The sequence below is a fragment of the Euprymna scolopes genome, chromosome 34, assembly GCF_053919585.1.
Source record: "Euprymna scolopes isolate OS-2025 chromosome 34, ASM5391958v1, whole genome shotgun sequence".
NCBI lineage: Eukaryota > Metazoa > Mollusca > Cephalopoda > Sepiida > Sepiolidae > Euprymna > Euprymna scolopes.
The window spans coordinates 56,352,313-56,374,983 of record NC_136515.1 but is presented as its reverse complement, the minus strand read 5'-3'; the positions used below and the strand labels follow the sequence as shown (position 1 = coordinate 56,374,983).

At 34.8% G+C, this 22,671-nt stretch overlaps 1 protein-coding gene across 1 annotated transcript in view; it reads right to left on the bottom strand.

Annotated features, from left to right (window-relative positions):
* Positions 1-4,006: 4,006 nt before the first annotated feature.
* The window catches only part of LOC145259213 (acyltransferase PGAP2-like), a 55,064-nt gene continuing 36,399 nt past the window's right edge, over positions 4,007-22,671 (bottom strand). Inside the window, exons 4-5 of the mRNA XM_080117047.1 lie at positions 13,602-13,710; positions 4,007-8,790 (exon numbers count right to left, since the gene is read on the bottom strand). Of these exons, the coding sequence (XP_079973173.1) occupies positions 8,642-8,790; positions 13,602-13,710 (258 nt within the window). The 3' untranslated portion in view covers positions 4,007-8,641. The remainder of the gene's footprint in view (positions 8,791-13,601; positions 13,711-22,671) is intronic.

Here is a 22,671-nt window from a genome sequence, read left to right as displayed (position 1 = left end):
AATTGCCAGGTCAGAGAGAACTCCGAATTGTTCAGATGACTCGAACCTGGCGCCCAGCTCCACGCGGAGCGGATCTCACTCTGCTGCCACCCCAAACGCGCACATAGCGGGTCGTCGGTGGCCCCCTTCACTAGATCCCTGTGGAGTTCCCTACGGGTAGCAGTCACAAGGTCACTGGACCTTGGTAGTCGTTTTAGTGCGGCTCGGCACTCTTTCATGTAGGCAGATTCTCCCCGGGGCCTGCGACGGCTCTCGATGGAAGGGTCGAGAACGAGGTCGGGGAAGGCGGCAGTAACCACGGGGTGCCACGGTTGGTCATCCTGCATGATACTACACTTTGATCCCTGCCTGAAGGCCAAGAAAAGCTTAAAAAGCTAAAAACAGCATGTATTAACAACAGACCTTTGATCTTAACCAAAAAAGCCAAGCACAAAAGTGTTACGGACAGACTGACCGACGGAGTGACTTATAGAGTTGCTTACACGTGACTAAAAAGTAAGTAAACATCAAGTGTTCAAAACTCATGTGAATGATGTGGCGTCCAAAATAAAACTGACTTTGAAACAAAGAAAAAACAAACAAAAAAAAATCAGTTTCCTTTTATTCGGTCATTTTGGACTCCCAACATCTAAATTTGCATGCTTATACTCATCTCCATCTCAAATGGTTCTACGTTCACATACTGTTTCCTTACAGTGAGCACATTCTAAACATGGCCGCATGTGCCTCTATCTCTGTACTATTACCACAATCTTACAATGAGTTTCTGCACTGTAAAAGTATGCAGGCCAGTAGAAAATTACATTTTAATGCATTTGGTCAAAGTTATTTTGTTGTATTTTTCTTATGTTTCGATTCCCAGCTATTAACTATACTGCAAGATTACCAAAAGTTTTAGTGCTTTTATTTGCCATGTAATTTTGACATAGATAAAGATAAAGAAAAACTTATTGAAAGAAAGCCTATTAAAAAAAGGGGATACCTTACAGCGGAGGTGCTCAATCATTTTAATCCGATGGATCACACAAATGCCCACTAAAAGTCATGTTTGTCATATGGTCTGGTCTTCATCCTTTGGTGAACACTTTTATCATTTGGCCATTTCTTTCATTATTGTATCATCTAGTGGCTGTTGAACTCAGATGAATAAAACTCGTATGGAAATGCAAGAAGAATTGTTGGTAATTTTAAAATGCTTTATTGGGGAGAAAGCAAAATTAATTCCTTATAAATAACTTGATTTTCTTACTTATCGTTAAAGAAATGGTTTATGAACGGTGTTATGACTTAATTATATGAATGAAGTCCTTTATTTGTAAGTGGGAAAAGGTTCTTATAAATTGATTTTAGTCCGAAGTCCATAAACAGCTTGTCGATGTCTGCTGCTCCAACTCAAGATGGCCACTTGCATATGATATTTTGTTATTCATGTGTAAAGACAATAACTTATCCCAAAGTTAAAGCAGGGGAGGCAACTCTTTAAAATAAAGAGTTATTTCCCTTTGACCATACATGGATAATCTCTAGGAAATTTGATCCCTCACTGCAAACTGCCTCCAAACTGTGCCGTCTCGAACATGTGATAGCATGTTTACCTATGGAGCTAAACCATTGAAACATTTTTGTTTCATGTCAGGTGCACTGAGTGTATTTCCATTTACCGCTAGGTTGTCCTACCATGTGCTTAATGAAACTCATTTCATACTAGTTAACATAATCTCTACTTGCTGTCATAGGGTACCAATATATAACACCCTTTTCACTGATGTCATAATTCGCAGCTATTAACTCTTAGCTATAAGTGTTCTCCCAATAATACGTCACACCTCTATATTGCATATGTGCACAGCTTGCCTTCTTCAAAACAGACTCTTCTGTTCTTTCAAACCGCTTGATTTTATGCAGCCAAAGATCGTCTAATTTGCATAGAAACATTGTGAAATCACGTTAATCTGCACGGTCAATGAGAATAAAATTAACTGGGTGTCTGCATTTTTTTTTTTTTCTCTATTATTATTCAGCAGCTGAACCCTACAAGACGCAAAAACACGTGAGCGTTTTTGGAGCAAGTAATTTTCTTATTCATCATTACATTTTCTCTACAGTCTAAAACAGAGTTCGTTCATGCGGAAACTCTTCTCTTATGTTCAGTAGTTTGAGTCTCATTATCCAAAGGGGAATAACTCCACTAATGTCCGTAGCAAAGTTATTCTCCGTAAGACTAAACTGGTTTCCTTCAATAATTACAAGAAACCTTCTCTGCCACCAATAGCAATGGCCAGTGACTCCCTATCTGAGAGCACATCTTTCAAACTGTTTGGCCTAACGTTCACAGGAAACATGAGTTGGAACAATTACATTGAAAACATTGTCAGGGCCGCTGCGAAGAAGGTAAGTTCTCTCTACCGTGCTAGAAAACTACTGACACCTGAAAGTATCCTGTACCTCTATAAGGCCACCATTCGCCCATGTATGGAGTATTGTTGTCACATTTAGGCTGGTGCATCTGCTGCTAGTCTCTCGCTCCTAGACAAGATTCAAAAGAGAGTCGCCAATCTGATAGGCCCTGAACTGGCATCTAAGCTTCAGTCTCTGTCCCATCGACGAAATGTTGCATCCCTCTGCCTGTTCTACAAGTATTTTAATGGTGAATGCTCTGACGAACTGCAGACACTTGTGCCCCCACGACGTAAATACCCCCGACAAACCTGACCAGCAGCTAAATCCCACCCCTTCACAGTAGAGATCCCTAGATGCAAGAGAGACTTTTACTCCAGTAGTTTCTTCCCCAGAACCGCTAGACTCTGGAATTCCATTCCAGGTCCCTGCTTCCCCAACTGTACTGACATGCAGAAGTTCAAGTGTAACGTGAACCGACATCTTGCTGCCCAAATCCCTAAATAGTGCCCCAGTAGTTGCTGCCCCTGATAGTAGCCCCTTACACCAAAGTGGCAATGTGCCTTGTTTGGGATGAAAATGTAATAAAAAAAAAAAAAAAAAAAAAAGATTAAAATAAATATTTGTTGCGGGTTTAAATTGGAACAGTATAGGGAGATGTGTGCTGAACAGGAGACATCGATATTGTGGACAAATTGAAAGAATAAATTAGAGTTCTTATGTTAGTAGATAAAGAAAAGTCAACAAATCACGTTAGTTTGCACAATCGTTGAGGATAAAAATCAACTTTGCACCCCCCCCCTTTTTTTCTGTTATTCAAAGCTGAATAATAAGCTGCACAAACATGTGGGTGTTTTTTAGGCAAATAATTTTCACATCATTACAATTTTTTCTGCATTTCATTAGTTTTTTTGTTTTTTTAAATGCTTGGTTATAGAATATATGAATATTTACAAAATAAATTTGAGTATAATGGAATCTGGGCAATGCCAGGTCAGTAAAGTTAGTTTCATATATAATCAAATGAACGCTTGCAGCTCGTTTTTTTTTTTATTTATTTTTTATTTTTTTAAACTATTAATCACCCTAACAAGGCGTATTGCCATTTAAGCATAAAGGCTTAGTGAAATAGGGGCTAGGATAGCATAAATGAGAAGTTTAGAACTTGGAGCAAGAGTACATAAGAGTTCTCATTACCTGGGTATACCTTTAAGGCAAGGGTCTCCAAATTACAGCCATGGGCCAGATACAATCCACCAAAGTCTTTAATTTAATTGGAGCTTTCATGGAAAATGCAAAATTATTCAGGAAAAATTTTTAAAACAGAAATGTGTGAAAATAAGTGTGGTGGCTTTTCTTTTTTGTTGAGAAAATTATTAAAAGAATAAGGTTTGAAGAAAGAGTTTCACTAAAAAGCAAAGCTAATGAGCAAAACCATATAAAACATCATGTCTAGGACATTTTTTTTTTTTATTTTGGTCAGAGAAGCCTTTAAAAAGTCAGCAATATGGCTGCCCGTTCTAAAATTTTTGGAGACCCCTGCCTTAAGGGAGTGGGTTAACAATAATAAAGTAAAAATAATTAAAAAAAATATAAAATAACAATAACATCTTTTAAGGTAAAAACATTTTATTTAACAAAAAATTTCACGTTTTTAAGTAAAATTTATTTTTATTATATAAAATTTTAAGTACAAAAACAAAACAATCTGTATATCGAATAAAACAATAAAATTATTTAAAAAGAAAAAGTTTTTTTCTCTGAAGTTAAAAAAAACAAAACAAAAGAACTTGCATCTTCATGTTGGTTATTTTAATATTTACACTTCGGCAAGTTAACATCCTTATTTACTTGCCTCCCTATAAGGACAGAGTTTTTGTTAATGTAATAAAAAATCTGACTGCCCCCAAAAAAGGGGCACTCTTGATAAGGACAAAAAATAAAAATGTCTCAGTGTAAAAGGATTTATTCTTCACTGAGCGAGGAGAGAAAACATTGTGTGTAGTATCACACTCAATGTTATTTCACAAATGACGTACCTGAGCTGTGTTATATCAGCCAATAAGATTTTATGAAGGAGAAGGGGTGGGGCTTATGGTGAAATGATGCTGACTGACAACTTCACTGCACCAAGTTTTAATTCAATTGGTTTCATAGCACGATTTTTACTTATGGATGTTGGCAACCATCGCATGGTTCCTCCTGTAAGTACCTAATTCTACAAAGAATCAAAGGAAACAAATACCAATAATAGAATTGAACCTCTTAAAAAGGTTGATGCTGGTTTTTATTATAAAATTTAAAAAATTTAGTATAGTTATGTAATTGAATAAAAAATTAGTATAGTTATGTAATTTAGACATTTTTTGTATACTTATGCAATTAAAAAATTAGTATAGTTATTGTATAATGAAAAGTTTAGTATGATCATTATGTAATTAAAAAAAAAAACGATGGAAGAATTGCTGTTTTTCTGGGTCAAAATCTATTCCATTTGACAAGTTTTGTTTTTTTTTACCTTAAAGTAGTATCTTTTTTTACCTCTTTGTAAGAAGCTAAAAAAAGATACCACTTCAAGTGGTTTCATGCCTTGTCTGGGGTGTTTTCAAAAAAAAAAAAAAAAAATGTGTTCATCCTAGTAGATTCTTTCCAATAACTTCAAGCTTATAATGGAAGAATACTGTTACTGGTCCTGTAATCCTGAAGCGCTGGGTGGCAGATAAATGGTGGACTGGCTGGCTCCAATTGGTATAGTTGTGTGTCACTACACGGATAATATTGAAGCTTATTTCACCAAAATTAAAAAGATGAGACAATCGACAACCATAGACGATTACAGTCACTCATGAAATGCAGAACGATCAAGAGAAATAACGATCAAGAGAATAGAAAGACAAATATGTATGAACACGCACACGTATGCATAAAAAGATATTTACCGAATTGTTTCTTGATTACTTGAAAGTAATGTGCGATTTCCGTCGATGAAAATATGAGTTTTCTAGTCATCAAAGTTGGAGTAGATTATAAAAACTTGATTTCTAAATTTAAAAAAAAATTTAAATAAAAAGAAAAGAAAAAGACTGATTCCTGCAAAAATTGCTAACTTCTGTGTCCTTTACCTCAAAAGTTGAGAGACGATAGATTAACCCTTTTTGGGGATTATTTAATGCCAAAGCACGATCTAGTGTATAGAATTAATTGAAGACAAGTTGCTATTTTTGTTGAAAAGTGCAGTTTCAAACTTTCCACGCAACAAATGACCACGATATAGCCGATTCTTGTTTAGATTGTTTTTATAGAAATCTCTCACCTGAGAAAGTAGAAATAAAATAATAATAAAATAAAAAAATGTGTAGACACGATAAATTATTACAGGAATTTAAGTGTAGAAAAAAAATATTTGATATTCTATTTCTATGTTTTTAATCTAATATATTTTTGGTTTCCACAAGTAAAATGGATTCTCTGTTAGTTTGTAAAAGGATTCAAACTTGGATTTGGTTTAAGGGAGATAACTCGCTCACAATTCTGTGCCAACATAGATTATTATCCTTAATTATTGAGATATATGAAGCAATGCTACTAAGACTAAACTTCTTTCCTTTAACAACAACAAAAAGACTTCTCGACCAACGACTTCCCTGACAAAAGACGGTATACCTGAGTGCCTATCTTTCAAAAAGAATAGAAAGTGGATTTACTTTCAGCAGCTTTGTAACTTTTGCTTCCCTTATTTTGTCCTTTAGTCCTCACATTCCATAAGCTACATTTCTAACAAAGGAGGAGAATTGCTGTTTTCTGAGTCAAAATCTATCCATCTAATACTTATTATTGACTAGTTTTTGACCTTAAAATAGTAGTGATTTTTATTAATTTTTTTTTTTTAGCTCTTTACATCAAATGGCTTCATGCCCTGTTTGAAGTGATTTACATAAAAATATACTCACAGGCAAAATGAATTGGAACAAGTACATTGAGGGCATTGCCAAGGCTGCTGCAAGAAGGTGGGCTCCCTCTACCATGCTAGAAAATTATTCACACCAGACAACATCCTTTATCTTTACAAAACCACAATTCGCCAATGCATGGAATATTGTTCCCCTATGTCACATCACCGCAATGTTGTATTCCTGTGACTGTTTTATGAGTACTTTAATGGGATGTGCTCTGATGAACGCATAGCATTTGTGCATAACCCCAACTAACTCGACAAATAGCAAAATCCCACCCTTTCACTACTGAGGTCCCTAAATGCCAAAAACATTATCTACTCTATTAGTTTCTCTTTTGGACGGCTAGACTTTGGAATTCCTTCCCTGTTTCCTGCTTCCCTGATTGTACTAACTTCCAGAAGTTGGAATGTAATATGAAGAGACCTGTTGCTCCTCAACTCCCCTCAGTTCGCCGTTAGACACAATCTCATTCCAGGTGACATTGTTCCTTGTTTGGGGTGAAAAAAAGAGTAAATAAAATATATTATAAAACGATTGAAAACGATCGATAGAATGAACAGATTAGGTTTCTGAATTTTTTAGATAAAGATCGATTATTTGTATTATTTGGTTTCATCAAACTACTGTTCTCATCTTGAGTGCTATTTTCGCGACGTTTCGGTCAATGTAACCTGCGGCCTTCTTCAGGTGTAGCTTGTCAAACTCTAGAATATTTGTGGACCCGTGGTATAGCGTACAAAGTATTTGATAATATTCAGTTGTAAAATTACATTCTTCTGGAGGTTGAAGGTTCAATCCTCAGTGCAGGAGACTAGGACAGGGATTTTGATCCAAAGCAGTCGCACGTTCTTGTTCCATCAAAATCCTAGGTAGAAGTCTTCTGCACTGAGAATTGGACCTTTAACCTACAGAAGAGTGTAACTTTACAATTGAATTTTACCAAATACTTTATTCACTATGCCATGGATCTGCAAGTATTGAAGGTTTCCGTTCAAAATTCTGTGTGGATTCCAGAGTTCGACAAGATAGATTTGAAGATGGTCAGAGGTCAAATCGGAACGTTGTGCGAATAACACTCAAGATGAGAACAAGAGTTCGAAGGATCAATCCTCATCTCAAAGATTCTGAAATGGAATTTTTTTTCATTGTTGATTCAACACTTATCAAGACCATCAAGACTTATCGAGGATAAGGGTTAATGAGATGGATTTTTGGTTTAATGATGACGAATATTATGAGAGGATTGAAAATGTTTAATGAAATTAACAAAATTTGATGACTTGTGAGGACGATTTATTTCCAAGAATTAGGTTTTCTCAAAAGTTTGTAAACGCTTGCAAAAAAAAAAAAATAGAAATTTTATTCGCCAAGTAACAAAAAAAAAAAAAAAAAAAAATTAATCCTCAAAATAAAGATCATCATTTTCCAAGACAATTTGATTTGCAAGCTTTCGGATAAGATCAAAGTACCATTCAGCCAGCTTCAGATCAAAGAATTCTTCACATGTTTCCTCAGCTTCATCAAACAAGTTGAATCAGCAGCCCTTCCGCATTGAGCGGAAAAGGCCTTAATCTGATAGAGCACAGTCAGGACTGGAGGCTGCATGTGGCAGAATCTCAACGCCGTCCAGTTCTTTAAACTTGTCTTTCGTCTTCCTGATGGCATTGTCCTGCTGCATCAAAGCGCTTTCGGCTGATCAGAGCCAGGTAATTTTGCTTCAAAATTTGTAGATCAAGAAAAGACACAAAATAAGATGCAAAAAAAAAAAAAAAAAAAAAAAAATTGCATAAAAATTAAATTTTTCGCAAGAGTTTACAAACTTTTGGGACAACCTAACATCTGTTGATATCGGATTTGAAGATGCGCATGTTTATTAACGTATTTACTAATGAATCACTACATATCAAGGCCAACAGCTACTCGAGGATAAGGGTTGATGAGATGGATGCATCGTGAGTTGAATGATTTTGTAAAGATTTTGTAATTTTATATACGATTAATCAAACCCAAGTTGTTAGTTTTACTGAGAAGCCAATTGAAATTTCATACTTTCCCCATTAAAAAAAAAACAAAAAAAAACAAAAAAAAAACAAAAACAAACATGACCGCTAGATCTGATTTGAATTAAATTCCACAAAGCCCAACACTGTGCAGATTTTGGAGGTAGAAATCTCTCGCCTGCCAAAGTGGAGTGAAAGATCATTGGTCAAATTAAAATTAAATTTCAAATGCGTTGCGAAGGAAATTGAAAATAATTGAAGAATTGTGGACGGAGGTTGAGGTTACCTTCAAACGATCGCATTATAAGATTTCACTTTAATTTTGTATCCCGTAATGATCCATTCAGTGTTGCCAATATCGCTTGTCATCCAAAGAAAGTGGTACGTGATATTGGAAAAGACGACAAGGTATTCAGAAAGCGCAAATACAGTGTAGGCTGAAATGATTAAAAAAAAATTTTTTAAATAAGAAATAAAAATAAATAAAAAAATAAATAAAAAATAAATAAAAAATGAATAAAAATAAATTAAAAAAATATAAACTAAAAAATAAATAGAAATGAATAAAAAATAGATAAAAATAAATTAAAAATAAATTAAAAAAATAAGAAATAAAAAATGAATAAAAAATAAATAAGAAAAAAATAAACTAAAAATAAGAAATAAAAACAAATAAAAATAAATTAAAAAATAAGAAATAAAAAATGAATAAAAAATAAATAAAAAATAAGAAAAAAAAATTAATTAAAAAATATAAACTAAAAAATAAATAAAAATAAATTAAAAAATAGGAAATAAAATAAATAATAAAAAATAAATAAAAAATGAATAAAAAATAAGAAATATAAACTAAAAAATGAATAAAAATAAATTAAAAAATAGGAAATAAAATAAATAAAAAATAAATAAAAAATAAATAAAAAATGAATAAAAAATAAATAAAAAATGAATAAAAAATAAATTAAAAAATAAGAAGAAAAACTAAATTAAAAAAATATAAACTAAAAAATAAATAAAAAATGAATAGAAAAATAAGAAATATAAACTAAAAAATGAATAAAAAAACAAATAAAACTAAATAAAAAAAAAAGAACATCCAGACAACACACATAAAACACATAAAAAATGCAAAATATGAAGACAATATACAATGCGGCACAATCAATAAGAACAGTTCTGTTTTTTTATCAAAATTGTTCTAGACAAGATGTGAAGCCACTAGATGTAAAGAGGTAACAAGAATGAAAGATGATTATCGCAAAGACAACAGATACCTATTGGCCTTATTCTTGAAAAGACCAAGGATATAAGTTGGAGGAAAACAGTCAGCAGGAAGAGAGTTCCACAAGTCTGCAGTTCTTGGAAAGATGCTACTGGAAAAGGAAACCGTATTACAATGAGGTATCGAAACAGCAAATTGAAGGAGACCACTAGATTAATGAATCAAATAAGCTGAAACAAAGGAAGCAGGAGATATGAATTTATGGACCTTATACCAGACTCGGTTTGTACTTAAATGTTTAATTATTTTTCAACGTGCAATCAAAAACATGGCCGAAACATTGGTTTCTACCTCGATTCAGATTAACAGATTATTTATGAACTCAAGCGTAAAGACTGCTTAGAGGTCGAAGGCAGTAAACTAAAATAAAATTTCAGTTTCTTTGTTTTTAATATGTATCTACCTATACTACCATTGTACTTATATGAAGTGGCTTCACGCCTTGTCCAGAGCGATTTCTATTCAAAAAGAAAATGATGTATTTGCAGACTGTTATCCTCATCTTCATAGTCATTGTTGTTTCACCACTGGGAGGGGGGCACTTTTTGTTTTCTTATTAAAGTTCTAGCCGATCTCAATCCAAGGGGAGATAATTCTTATTGGATGTAAGTTGCTGGAATCCATATTAAATAGAGAAATAGTAAACCACCTCAGCAGGAATAACCTTCTTAGTGACACACAATATGGTTTCCGCTCTGCAAGATCTACCGCAGATGTGCTGACGGTTATATCCCACAAGATTAGTGAATCTCTTGACAAAGGCTTCCTTTCTAGGGCAATTGCTCTTGACATATCAAAGGCCTTCGACAAGGTATGGCATAAGGGTCTACTTCACAAGATTTCCAGCTACGGTATAACTGGAAATGTTTTCTCAATCATTAAATCATTTCTCTCCGATAGGCTCATAAGAGTAGTGGTAGATGGACAAAAATCGGAGGCCTGCAATATAAATGCTGGAGTCCCTCAGGGGTCAATCCTAGGCCCAACTCTCTTCCTGATCTACATCAATGACCTCCCTAAAAACATACTTAAATCATTCGTTGACATCTATGCTGATGACACGACCATCTACGGCAACACATCAAAGGCTGTAAATGACAAAGTTCTCTCTGATTCTCTCTCCTCTGATCTCGAGCGCGTGGTTCAGTGGGGGAAGATGTGGCTGGTTACCTTTAATGCATCCAAAACCAAACTCCTATTCTTACATCATCAACGCTCTGATCCCCATCTGGCATCAATTGTGATGGATGGCTCTCGTCTGGGTGAGGCCCCATGTTTTGACAAGCTTCTGGGTTTGACCTTTACTCCTGATCTGAAATGGAACACGTACATCAAGTCTGTTGCCAAGGTCGCTGGAAAGATGGTGGGATCCTTCTACCGCTCCAGAAGATATCTCACTACTGATGCAATTCTCTATCTACATAAAAGCCAAGTACGTCCAAGGATGGAATACTGTTGCCATATCTGGGCAGGAGCTGCAAAAAACAGCCTATCCTGCCTTGACAGAGTACAAAATAGACTTCGTGGCTTAGTGGGGGATGCCCTTTTCTCTACCCTGCAACCTCTCTCCCACAGAAGAGACGTTGCGAGCCTATCCTTGTTTTATCGTTATTTCCATGGCAGGTGCTCGTCTGAACTCCAATCTCTGGTTCCCCCTCGCCAATCTTTCACGAAAAACACCCGTCTAGCCGAATCCACTGTGAAAAATTTCCCCCACTCTTTATCTGTGCCTAAATCAAAACGTGAATTCCATGAACAAAGCTTCTTTCTTAGAACTGCACGCCTGTGGAACTCTGTTCCGTCTGCCTGCTTCCCACCGGACTACAACTTGGATGTGTTCAAGTCCAATGTTAACAAATTCCTAATGAACCGCCCCCTTAAGTAAACACTTCATCAAATCTCCACACTAACGTACTGTAGTTGCAATAACTCTTATCCCTGAGTGGCTTCCGGGCCTTGATAAGTGGTGATCACTGTGTAAAAAAAAAAAAAAAAATGTAAGGTAGATAACTCTATCATAATTGATTTTTTTTTTTTTTTTTTTTTTAATGTGGAGAGGTGTCCTAACAGTTTCTCACACCATGTTACTTTCTATCTCTACAAAATGTACTATCAAACCATGTATGGAATGCTGTTGTCATATTTGGAACTGTTAATCATTTTTCCCATTTGATAATTCTTAATAAAGTACAGAAACGTATCAGAAATGTTTGACTGCACCCACCCCCACCACTTTCTTCTTTGCTACAACCTCTCCCACTCAGTCTTTTCTATAAATACTATTATTGTGTGTATTCTTTAGAACTGTCTAATCTATTCTCTGCTTCCTTTGTTTCAGCTCATTTGACTCATTGACCTAGTGGTCTGTAGCCTGGGTCTTTTCAAGAATAATCCCAATAGGTATCTCTTGTATTTTTGATAACCATGTTTTGTTTTTATTAGCTCTTTACATCTAGTGGCTTCACATCTTGTCTAGAGCAATTTTGATTAAAAAAAACCAAAAAAAAAAACCCATTTTTTTTAAAGTAAGCTGAATTTTCCCCACATTAAAAAAATAACCTTGTGTCTAACTGCGCCCTCGTGGGGAGGCAATGAACAGTATTCGAAGCAGAGTCACATTACTAATAATATAGACAGTAATCTGTGTCGGATGAAACAATAGTTACAATACAAGTATATAAAGTCACAAAATATTTTATTTGATAAAAATTATTTATCCAATCAACTTAAAATGCTCTATAATGGTTATTTTTTATCAAAGAATATCAGACGCATTCATCCAATCTGGATAAAATTACAAGTTGGAATCCTATCCAAATTTTGACTGTAATCAATTTTTTTAAAAATCAAGGTCAAGTTCAAGGTCGTGATGTGGGACTTCATTGACTACAACATAGCTAGAAACAAAGTGTAGTATCTGTTCTGATGCTACACTTAATGTATTCTGTCCTCGGGCAGTGAAAGAGAAATCCTTCTAGACTGAGGCAATTTTTATTTATGTTCTGGAAGACTAAGGACTAATCACTTACACTTGTGTAATGAAGCGTTCATCCTCTTGGATAAATCATCGCAGAAGCATGGATGTTTTGAATCGCAGGAAGATTGGTCAACCAAGGAAAACTTGGAAACAAGTGATTAGACAAGATTGTACAGAATGGAATATGGATGGAGAGTGTTGAACTTTTGAACGGTGAGAACTAGAAAGAGTAATGCTGGGACGATTAATCAGAATTTAAACTGGGGATTGAAAAAAAGTCTTAACTTTTGGGGGTTTCAGAATTGGAAAAAATTTGTGCTCATTTTTTCGATGCCAAAAATTATTCTTTTTATTGCTTTTATTTGTTTTTTTTTTTTTTCTGTTTAAAACTTAATTTTCCATTGTTTTAATGATGAAATGATAAATATTTATTGATTTTAAACTACCAGTAAAACTATAATCCATAGATGACGCCCACGCGTCTGTTTTTACGTTTGCAGAAATGTACGTTTATATTTCATGATTTTTTTTTTTTTTTGTCGTAATTCAATTCCCCCCCCCTACCAGAAAAAAAAAATTAAGGAAGAAAAAGAAAACAACTCTATAGTTAAAAATTTAAAAAGAATTGGAATCGATAATTGTATCAGAATCAAGAATTTAGAAGAGGTTCAGTAATTGTATCAGAATCAGGAAAAATATTGGAATCATCTTATCACTACGAGAGAGAGAAAGTTTGTGAAATATGAAATGATAATGTTATTATTTAGAAAGCCATTCTTAACATGGGGAGGGGAGGGAGCTTGTAGCTATTCTGTACTTTCACCTAACAACTTAATAAACAAAAATATCATAAAAATAGAATATAAATGTGAAAATACTATTAAAAAAAATAAAACGGTAACATAGATGCATGAGCACCAAAACGTCGTACGCATAAACAAGAGAATCGTGATGTTAAATGAAAAAGAAGGATGGAAATGGTACTTTACCTCCAGGTTCACAGTAAGCATTGTGCCGCCAAAACGCATACAATGCTGAAAAACAGCAGCTCATATTGAATAGGAATAATATTAATTTGGCTTTAAAGGAGTATTTTTCCTGAAATCAAAAACAAAAATTTACATTTTAAAAATCTTATGTTATAAATTTAGCAGTTCTTTCCTGGCGTTACCCGGGCAAAAAACATATTTAAAGATAAAACAAGCCGAGCACGCGGATTCCCTCTCCACAAGTGAATAAATCCGTTCTGGCAAAAATTTGCTTTCGCCATGACTAACGTTTGAGCAAAATTTTTTAAAAATTCAAAGTTGTACGTATGTGCCCAGAGAGAGAGAGAGAGAGAGAGAAAGAGAGAGAGAGAGAGAGAGAGAGGAATGAGCTAAGCAAAGAAGAAGGAGAGATAGAGAAAAGAGAAAAGAGAGAAGAAAAGAAGTTATGTTATATTTTTGCTCCAGGTAATGCCAGGTATCTCTGCTAATATAATAATATAACAAACATAAGGCGTAAAAGGAAAGTAAGTTAAAATGTCTTACTCAAGGGACTTAACTACAGACACCTTACTGCTAATTGGATCATTTAAGATTAAATTTGAATTTTATAAAAAAAACTAGTAGGTTGCCCGGTTGTAAAATACACTTTATTTTTTTATTATTATTTTTTTATTTTTTTTTTTACATGGGGGTCACCACTTATCAAGCCTCGGAAGCCACTCGAGGATAAAGGTCATTACGTGTACAGTAATCAATAGGATAGTATCGTAGTAATCTTTAGTATTGGAGTTTTGATAAAGTGTCTTACTTAAGGGGCGGTTCATCAGGAATTTGTTTATGTTAGACCCGAAGACATCCAAGCTGTAGTCAGGCGGGAAACAGGAAAACGAAAGAGAGCTCCACATGCGCACACCTCCACATAAATATTATATTTTAATTAATGCAGAATTCTTATTTAAACAGAAACGCCGTAGATATTAAACATAACGTCAAATTCCTTCTAAAAACAATTAATAATGTTTAAAAAGACAAAAAGAAATATTTTATATCTAAAAAAAAAAAAAAGGATTGCCTCAGTCGAGTTAGATTTCGCTTGAAAAATGTTAACAAATACCATGATGCTCGCTCCTTCTTGCGACATTAAAACCGTTAATATGATTTTGTGTGCCTTACACCTGGAGCTTGTAAATCTCCCTGGATTAATTACCCAAACAAAATATATAACTTTGTTTTGCATCGGATATATTCATGAAACTGATTAAAATAACAAACTTTATTTTTTCTTTTCGTAAAAAAGGAAAGAAACATGTATTCTATTCTGCAAAAATGACATTCTGCCTCAGTCAGGGAAAGATTTCTCTCTTGCTATTTATTGCACATTTTAATTTAATTCCTATCAAGCTGTTTTAAAAATTATATATATATATATATATATATATATATATATATTCCTAGCAACTAAACATACAGTTACAAACATTACCTTTATGCCAGAACACTTTTTCTAAGAACATTTCCACAATTTCACCAACATCGGACTTTTAAGAACATTTATTATTTTCTTGCTCGTGTGTTGCATCGGCACACACATACAAAAATATGCCAACAAGAAAACATGCATCGTTATTTCTTTCTATTGTTAAATAAAAGTCATATGTTGAACTTTTAAAATCGTCTTCGCCTTAATGCTGATTTTGACAACCTTTTATTTTTTTATTCTTTGTTAGGGGTTGGAAAACATTTACCTATACTCACATCACAGCTGTGATACCAGGCATCGGTGAATGTTGACCAAATCCCCTACAAAAGGGAACCGTTAAAAATTCCAAAATAAAGAAACTGAGACATGTGCATGCAAGTATTATGTTTTTTTTTCTAAACAGTTCACTTCTTGTAAGTAAAAAAAAAAAAGTACTCAAGCTGAGATTGAAACCAAAACCTAAAGATACTAAGTCAAGTACGATAACCATTAAGCCAGCTTGACACGAATATAAAAAGTCTTTTCTAAACCTACTTATTCTTTAACATAAAGAAGCTGTCATGTTTTCCGGACATGCATACGCATTCGTGAAAGAGTTGACAAGCATAAAATTCTAACGACAATCCATGTACCAATTTTTCAATTTTTACCCCTTAGCAGCCCTTTTTTCAGATGAAAACGGATTAAAAAAAAATTTTCCACATGTCTGAATAACCTATATATGAAATTTCAAGTCTGTAGGTTAAAAATTTGTTGAGTATATAGGTTGAGAAGTGTCCTCACACACACATTTTCACTTTTGTATATATATATATATATATATATATATATATTATGTAAACTTAAAAATTAATTTTAAAAGAATGCAAGTCGATTCATCGGCTAATGTGGTCGTCGAGTCTTCTTTGCATCATTACAGGCAGCATTTCCGTTGTTAGCATTCTTCATGACAGGGACCGTTTCTCTGAAAATTGAATGCTTCACAAAATAGCGAACAAAGGCATTTTTATTTGATAAAAATATAACTTTATTTTAACACGGGAGGAGCATATTAAAACTGATCTGAAGCATATGTTGCACACAGTGATCTGACCTGCTCAGCGCCCAATGTTCAACTGTTTTTTTACAATACAATTCAATTCTCCTCTCTTTAAATGAAGAGAAAAGGAAGAGAGAAAAGAAATATACATATTTTGTTTCGGTTTTCAAATTCAGATGTCAGCACGCAAGACTGACCTTTTGGGCACCTGGGGTCTCGGATGATTTTGACTCAACCGAGTTTCACAAATAACTGTCAATCATTGTGCGCCAGCAGCGTCAACCTTTAAAAGTGTACACTTACAGAGATGTCTGCTTGCTTCCCCATGAGAGCAAGCACACGTGTGGCACAGAATTTCTCACCCATTGTGCCACAGACAAACAAAAAGAAAAACGCACAAAATGATTCTAATCCTGACTATGTTTGTCGAAAACGGAACTTTTTAAACAAATAAATGTTTTCAATTCTGAATTTTTGAGATGAGATATGAATGTTTGCGTTGTTTTCTTTGTTCGGACAATTTTTCACATCTTGGGTGTTATCGGCACAACGTGTCGGTCGTTGAAACCTACAACCTTCGTCGGATGTAAACTCCATGTTTCTTTTTTTTTTTTTTTCACTAATAGTGACAATTAGCAGAAGGATTCAGTTAAAATTGAATCATAAAAACGTCTTAAAAAATACCCTAGTGACCTCTGAAAATTGACCTTTTTGTTATAATTTACAAACACACCCTCAAACCCATGGTCCGATTTCTTACAATACAGAGCTAACCCCTTTTCCTTAGTTGCAAAAAACATGGAATTTACACCCGATGAAGATCGTAGGTTGCAACAACCGAAACGTTGTGCCGATAACATCCAGGATGAGAACAATCAAAAATAAACAAACAAATGTTTATTTTTTTTTTTATCTGCATTGAATTAGCTTTCTAAACTTATGTATTTCGATTTAAATGAATTTGTATCGAAATTACCTAAATATTAATGTACATCTCATATATCTATATAAATATTTAATATCAGTGAAAAGGTAAATTGATTTCTTCTTTCTTTTCATTTCTTTATGATCACATTTAAAAGATAAATAAAGGAGCAATATTTTGTTTCGTGTTTACAGCAAAGTTATGAACGAAATGTTTATGTTTCATGTGTTTCAAGTAGCGATCTGTCTTAAGCAATAGCAAGCCGGCAAAACCAATCAGTACTTTAACAACACAAAATACATGCTAACATACCTTAGTTCTGGGATTGAGCTACGTTGTGTAGAAATAAACTAGCAGGAAGACCCGATGTTGATTCTGAACAAGTGGTGATCTATTTCTAAATTGTCAGTGAAAATGTAAATCGATTTCTTCTTTCTTTTCATTTCTTTACGGTCACATTTAAAAGACAAATAAACAAGAAATATTTTATTTCATATTTACAAAACATTCATGAATGCAATGTTTATTATTTTGAATTAATGCAAGCCTAGAAACGAGCTAGTAATCGGTCCTGAACTATCAACTAAACTCAAACCTTTGTCCGATCGCCAAAACGTGGCATCCTTGTACCTGCTTTACAATTATTTCAATAGCAAATGCTTTGACGAACTCATAGTACTAGTACTAATACTTTAAACAAAACCGACAAGCAGCAAAATCCCACCCCTTCCCTGTTGAGATCCCAAGATGTCATTAAGCCTTCTACTTGAATAGCTTTTTCCCTCGGACTGCTGCAATTTGGAATTCCCTCCTGGGCCCCTGTTTCCCTGACTGTATTGACATGCAGAAATTCAAGTGTAATATAAACAGACATCTTGCTGCCCAACTCCCTAAATAGTATCCCTGCAAATCTGGTCCCAAATAGTAGCCCCTTATTCATAAGGGGCTCTGTGCCTTGTTGGGGTGAAATGACAATTAAAAAAGTGAATAAATAAAAAATAAATGTACATATTGAAGGGTGGAGGGATTAGAGAAAAATAAGGCCAGATATATCCAGAAAAGATCAGATACGTTGGATGTTCCAACAGTAATGCCTCCTATTTTTATTTTTTAATCCGTCTGAATAGATCAGGGGGGGGATTGCAAATTACATTGTTCTGATAACAGAAATGATGCATTCATGGCCTGAAAATTTTGTCTCTCTGTTGCAGATATTGACTGTGTGAGACTCTAAGAAAACAGCCCCTGTAATGCACATGCGTCAGAAGCATAGATGCATCGTTGAATTCCTTCATGCAGAAAAAAATTGAACCAATCAACATTCATGACACCTTCCGAACGTTTACAAAGCCGATGCTGTCGATGTCAGTACAGTTAGGAGATGAGTTCATCGATTTCAGAGTGGTGACAGAGATGTGAGAGAAAAAGCGCACTCCACACGCTCATGCACAGCCACCACCCCATCGTTAGCAAAAGTGCATTAAGGATGTTGGTGACTACGTAGAAAAAAAAAAATTCTAAGCGGTTGCTCGTTTTAATAGTACCACTCCCGTCTTCATAGCTTTACAACAATTTTTAGAATAACTCTCGTACATCAAAACTAAGGAAATAAATTCTTTATTCCAGATATTCCATACTTTTATTATTAAAAATATTCATGATGTGGCGTTTCTGAAAAGTTTTATTTTTTACTAATATGGGTCACCGGGTAACAAGGTTGTATGGGAATTCGAGGATAAGATTTGGTTGTTTTGTTTTACGGCATATCAACCCTTTTCAGATTATTCAATGCCGAATCTAGTCGTCTTGATAAATGTTTTACTGCTTAAAGTTGTTTATATTTTCAAATAACCAATTGGCCCTCAACCACAGGATAAGGGTTAAATCGATTGTCAGTTGGACGATAAGAACTATAACGAGAGAATTGGATACAACAGATGGAATAGGCAAAAGATTACTTAAAAGAAATTGATTATCCAAGAGAACGCCTTAAAAAGTATTTGTTTACATTGACTTGAAGATGAATATATTGCAGTCATAGCGAACTAGCTTCCTAGTATTGTTTTTTCATAGATGGGATGTTCTAGGAAATAAACTTTGTTCATGGAAATTCTGAGTTGTTTTTGTTACAGAGAGAGAGAGAGAGAGAGAGAGGAAGAAAAGTTCTTTGTTAAGGCATAATTGTAAGAATTAATAGTTAAACAAAACTATAGAATTGCCAATATCCTAAATCACCTTGATACCAGTACAGTTAGGAAATGGGTTCGTCGATTTCAGAGTAGCGACAGAGATGTGAGTGACAATATGTGCTCTGGACTTTTACGACTGAGGCATCAAAGGCGGCTTGTAAAAGAGTGTTGAGAATGGTGATAACTATACAGAAAAAGAAATTCTGGAACACAAAAGGTCGCTCGTTTTCACAGTGCCACTCCCATCTTTGTAGTTCTTCAACCTTTTTTTAATTAAACATTATCATGCATTACTTTTGGAACAATCCTCCTACTCTTGGAATTTGCACACAATTGGCCATCCAGTTTTCATCAAACAGAAATGGAATCATGTCGTTTTTTGGTTTTTTTCTAGAGCGACAATTTTATTGTTCCACGCTGTAACTTTAACATAATCAACAAAAGTAACTTCACATGCTTTATAGCTAACTGAATCTGTTTTTTTTTTTTTTTTAACTTCAGTTAGTTTTAAGAGATCAAGGGAGCTAACTCTTCCTGGAGTTAACACTTGCTTCCATTTTGATTAAAATTTATATCCAAGGGCTCTTTCAAGAATAGATGCTGTTCCCTTTATGGCTGTTATTTGTATTTCGTTACAGCTCGGTCTTCCAGGGATTTTTTCTAAGTATAATCTGATGTGTGCTTATATTGGTGATCTTTTAAACCAATGCATTTCTGGTGAAAACATTATACAACAGTGTAGTAAATAATGGGCAATCAACAATCCCCCACTATCTAACAATCATGAGGTTGTTTGCTCAGCAACTGAGAAGGCTATCATGCTTGCCAGACGATTTGCCTCCAACTCTACACTGGACTCTGCTAACCACGCCCTCCCTGACTTTCCTTTGCAGACAGACACCACACTAGACGATCTGAAAATCACCCCTGCTCAGGTGCATGCTATCATAAGAAATCTTGACACTGCAAAAGCATGTGGACCTGATCTCATCCCGGCTGTGCTATTAAAAAAGTGCTCTGCCGAAGTAGCTCCAGTTCTCTTCAACTTTACAACAAATGCCTTAGTGAATCTTGCTTTCCTGCCTGCTGGAAAACTGCTTCTGTAGCGCCAGTTTTCAAGAATTCTGGCGAAAGAACTGATCCAGTAAATTATCGCCCCATTAGCCTCCTCTCACTTTTTGCCAAAATATTTGAGACCATAATTAACCAAGCTCTAGTCGATCACCTTACAGATGCTAAACTTCTGACTGACCAACAATATGGATTTAGGCAAGCCCGTTCCACAGCAGACATCCTAACTGTAATCTCAGAATGTATATACCAGTCACTGGACAAAGCGGGGGAGGGTAGAGCGGTAGCTCTAGATATATCTAAGGCTTTTGACAGGGTATAGCATGAGGGTCTTCTCAAGAAAATCAGATCATACAGCATCACTGGAAGAATACATAACATAATTAGATCCTTCTTTGATAAGAGAAAAATCCAGGTTGTCCTTGACGGTTGTACATCTAAACAATATGATATAAATGCGGGAGTGCCTCAGAGGTCTATCCTAGGACCTCTGTTATTCCTAATATTCATAAATGACATCCCTGACAAAATTGTCTGTGAGAGGGGTATGTATGCTGACGACACCACGCTCTACAACAGACACGACAGGAAAACAAATGAACACATCTAAAGAAATGGCAGAAACACTAGAGGAAGACCTCCGATCCATAGTGGAATGGGGACAAAAATGGATGGTCACATTCAATGCTGCCAAGACTAAACTTGTTTCCTCCAATAATTACAAGAAACCTTCCTTACCACCAATAGCAATGGCCAATGACTCTTTATCTGAAAGTATATCTTTTAAACTCCTTGGACTAATTTTAACAGGAAACACGAGTTGGAACAATTACATTGAGAGCATTGCCAGGACCACTGCGAAGAAGGTAGGTTCTCTCTACCATGCTAGAAAGCTATTAACGCCTGAAAGTATCCTGTACCTCTATAAGGCCACCATTCGCCCATGTATGGTGTATTGTTGTCATATTTGGGCTGGTGCATCTGCTACTAGTCTCTCGCTCCTAGACAAGGTTCAAAAGAGAGTCGCCAATCTGATAGGTCCTGAACTGTAAGCTAAACTTCAGCCTCTGTCACATCGACGAAATGTTGCATCCTTCTGCCTTTTCTACAAGTACTACAAGTGAATGCTCTGACGAACTGCAAGCACTTGTGCCCCCTCGACGTAAATACTCCCGACAAACCCGACAAGCAGCTAAGTCCCACCCCTTCACAGAGATCCCTAGATGTAAGAGAGCCTTCTACTCCAGTAATTTCTTCCCCAGAACAGCTAGACTTTGGAATTTTCTTCCGGGTCTCTGCTTCCCCGACTGTACTGACATGCAGAAGTTCAAGTGCAATGTGAACCGACATCTTGCTGCCCAACTTCCTACACAGTACCCCTGATGCTTATGTCCCTGATAGTAGCCCCCTACAACAAAGTGGCAATGTGCCTTGTTTGGGGTGAAATGTAAAAAAAAAAAAAAATAAAATAAAAAAGTTTACATAATTAGTATAAATTCAAAATATGATCCTGAACAAGATGTGATAGATTTTTGACAGAAATTTATCCTCAATTACTTTTTTAAAGATGTGTTTAAAAATGGTGGATCCTTAATTTAAGTCAAAGGGTTATATCCCTCGTTTGTCATACTGAATTGATTGCACAACTTTTCCATCTACGATAAAACTCGGTAATTCCATAAATTTTACTTTTAATTGTAATTATTTTCTATTGGATCATTTTACGTTCTTTTTGGCATTTATATTAATTTCGACACATAAGTACGTGAGAATGTTTTTGGCATTTATATTAATTTCGACACATAAGTACGTGAGAATGTTTTTGGCATTTATATTAATTTCGACACATAAGTACGTGAGAATGTTTTTGGCATTTATATTAATTTCGACACATAAGTACGTGAGAATGTTTTTGGCATTTATATTAATTTCGACACATAAGTACGTGAGAATGTTTTTGGCATTTATATTAATTTCGACACATAAGTACGTGAGAATGTTTTTGGTACTTGTACAGTTTAATCAAGACATTAAAAAATGAAAATATCGAAAAATGGTTATATTGTACATATCTGTTATGGAACGAAGTTCTCAAAAAAATTTTTTTACTTAATTTGATCAAGTAGTTTTTTTTACAACGAAAAAACAATTTGTTATGATACCGAGCAAAAGGTAGTCATGTTTCCGAAAAGCTAGTATTAAAGATGGGAAGGGAGTGTCGGTGCTTTAAACTGAGTTATCTCCCCGTGGCGTGTTCAAAAAATTAAAAGATGGCTACCTTCATTGCATTCTTATAAAAATATATTTTTCCGCTGTAAAAAAAAAAAAAAAAAAAACTACTCGATCAAATTAAGTGAACTTTTTTT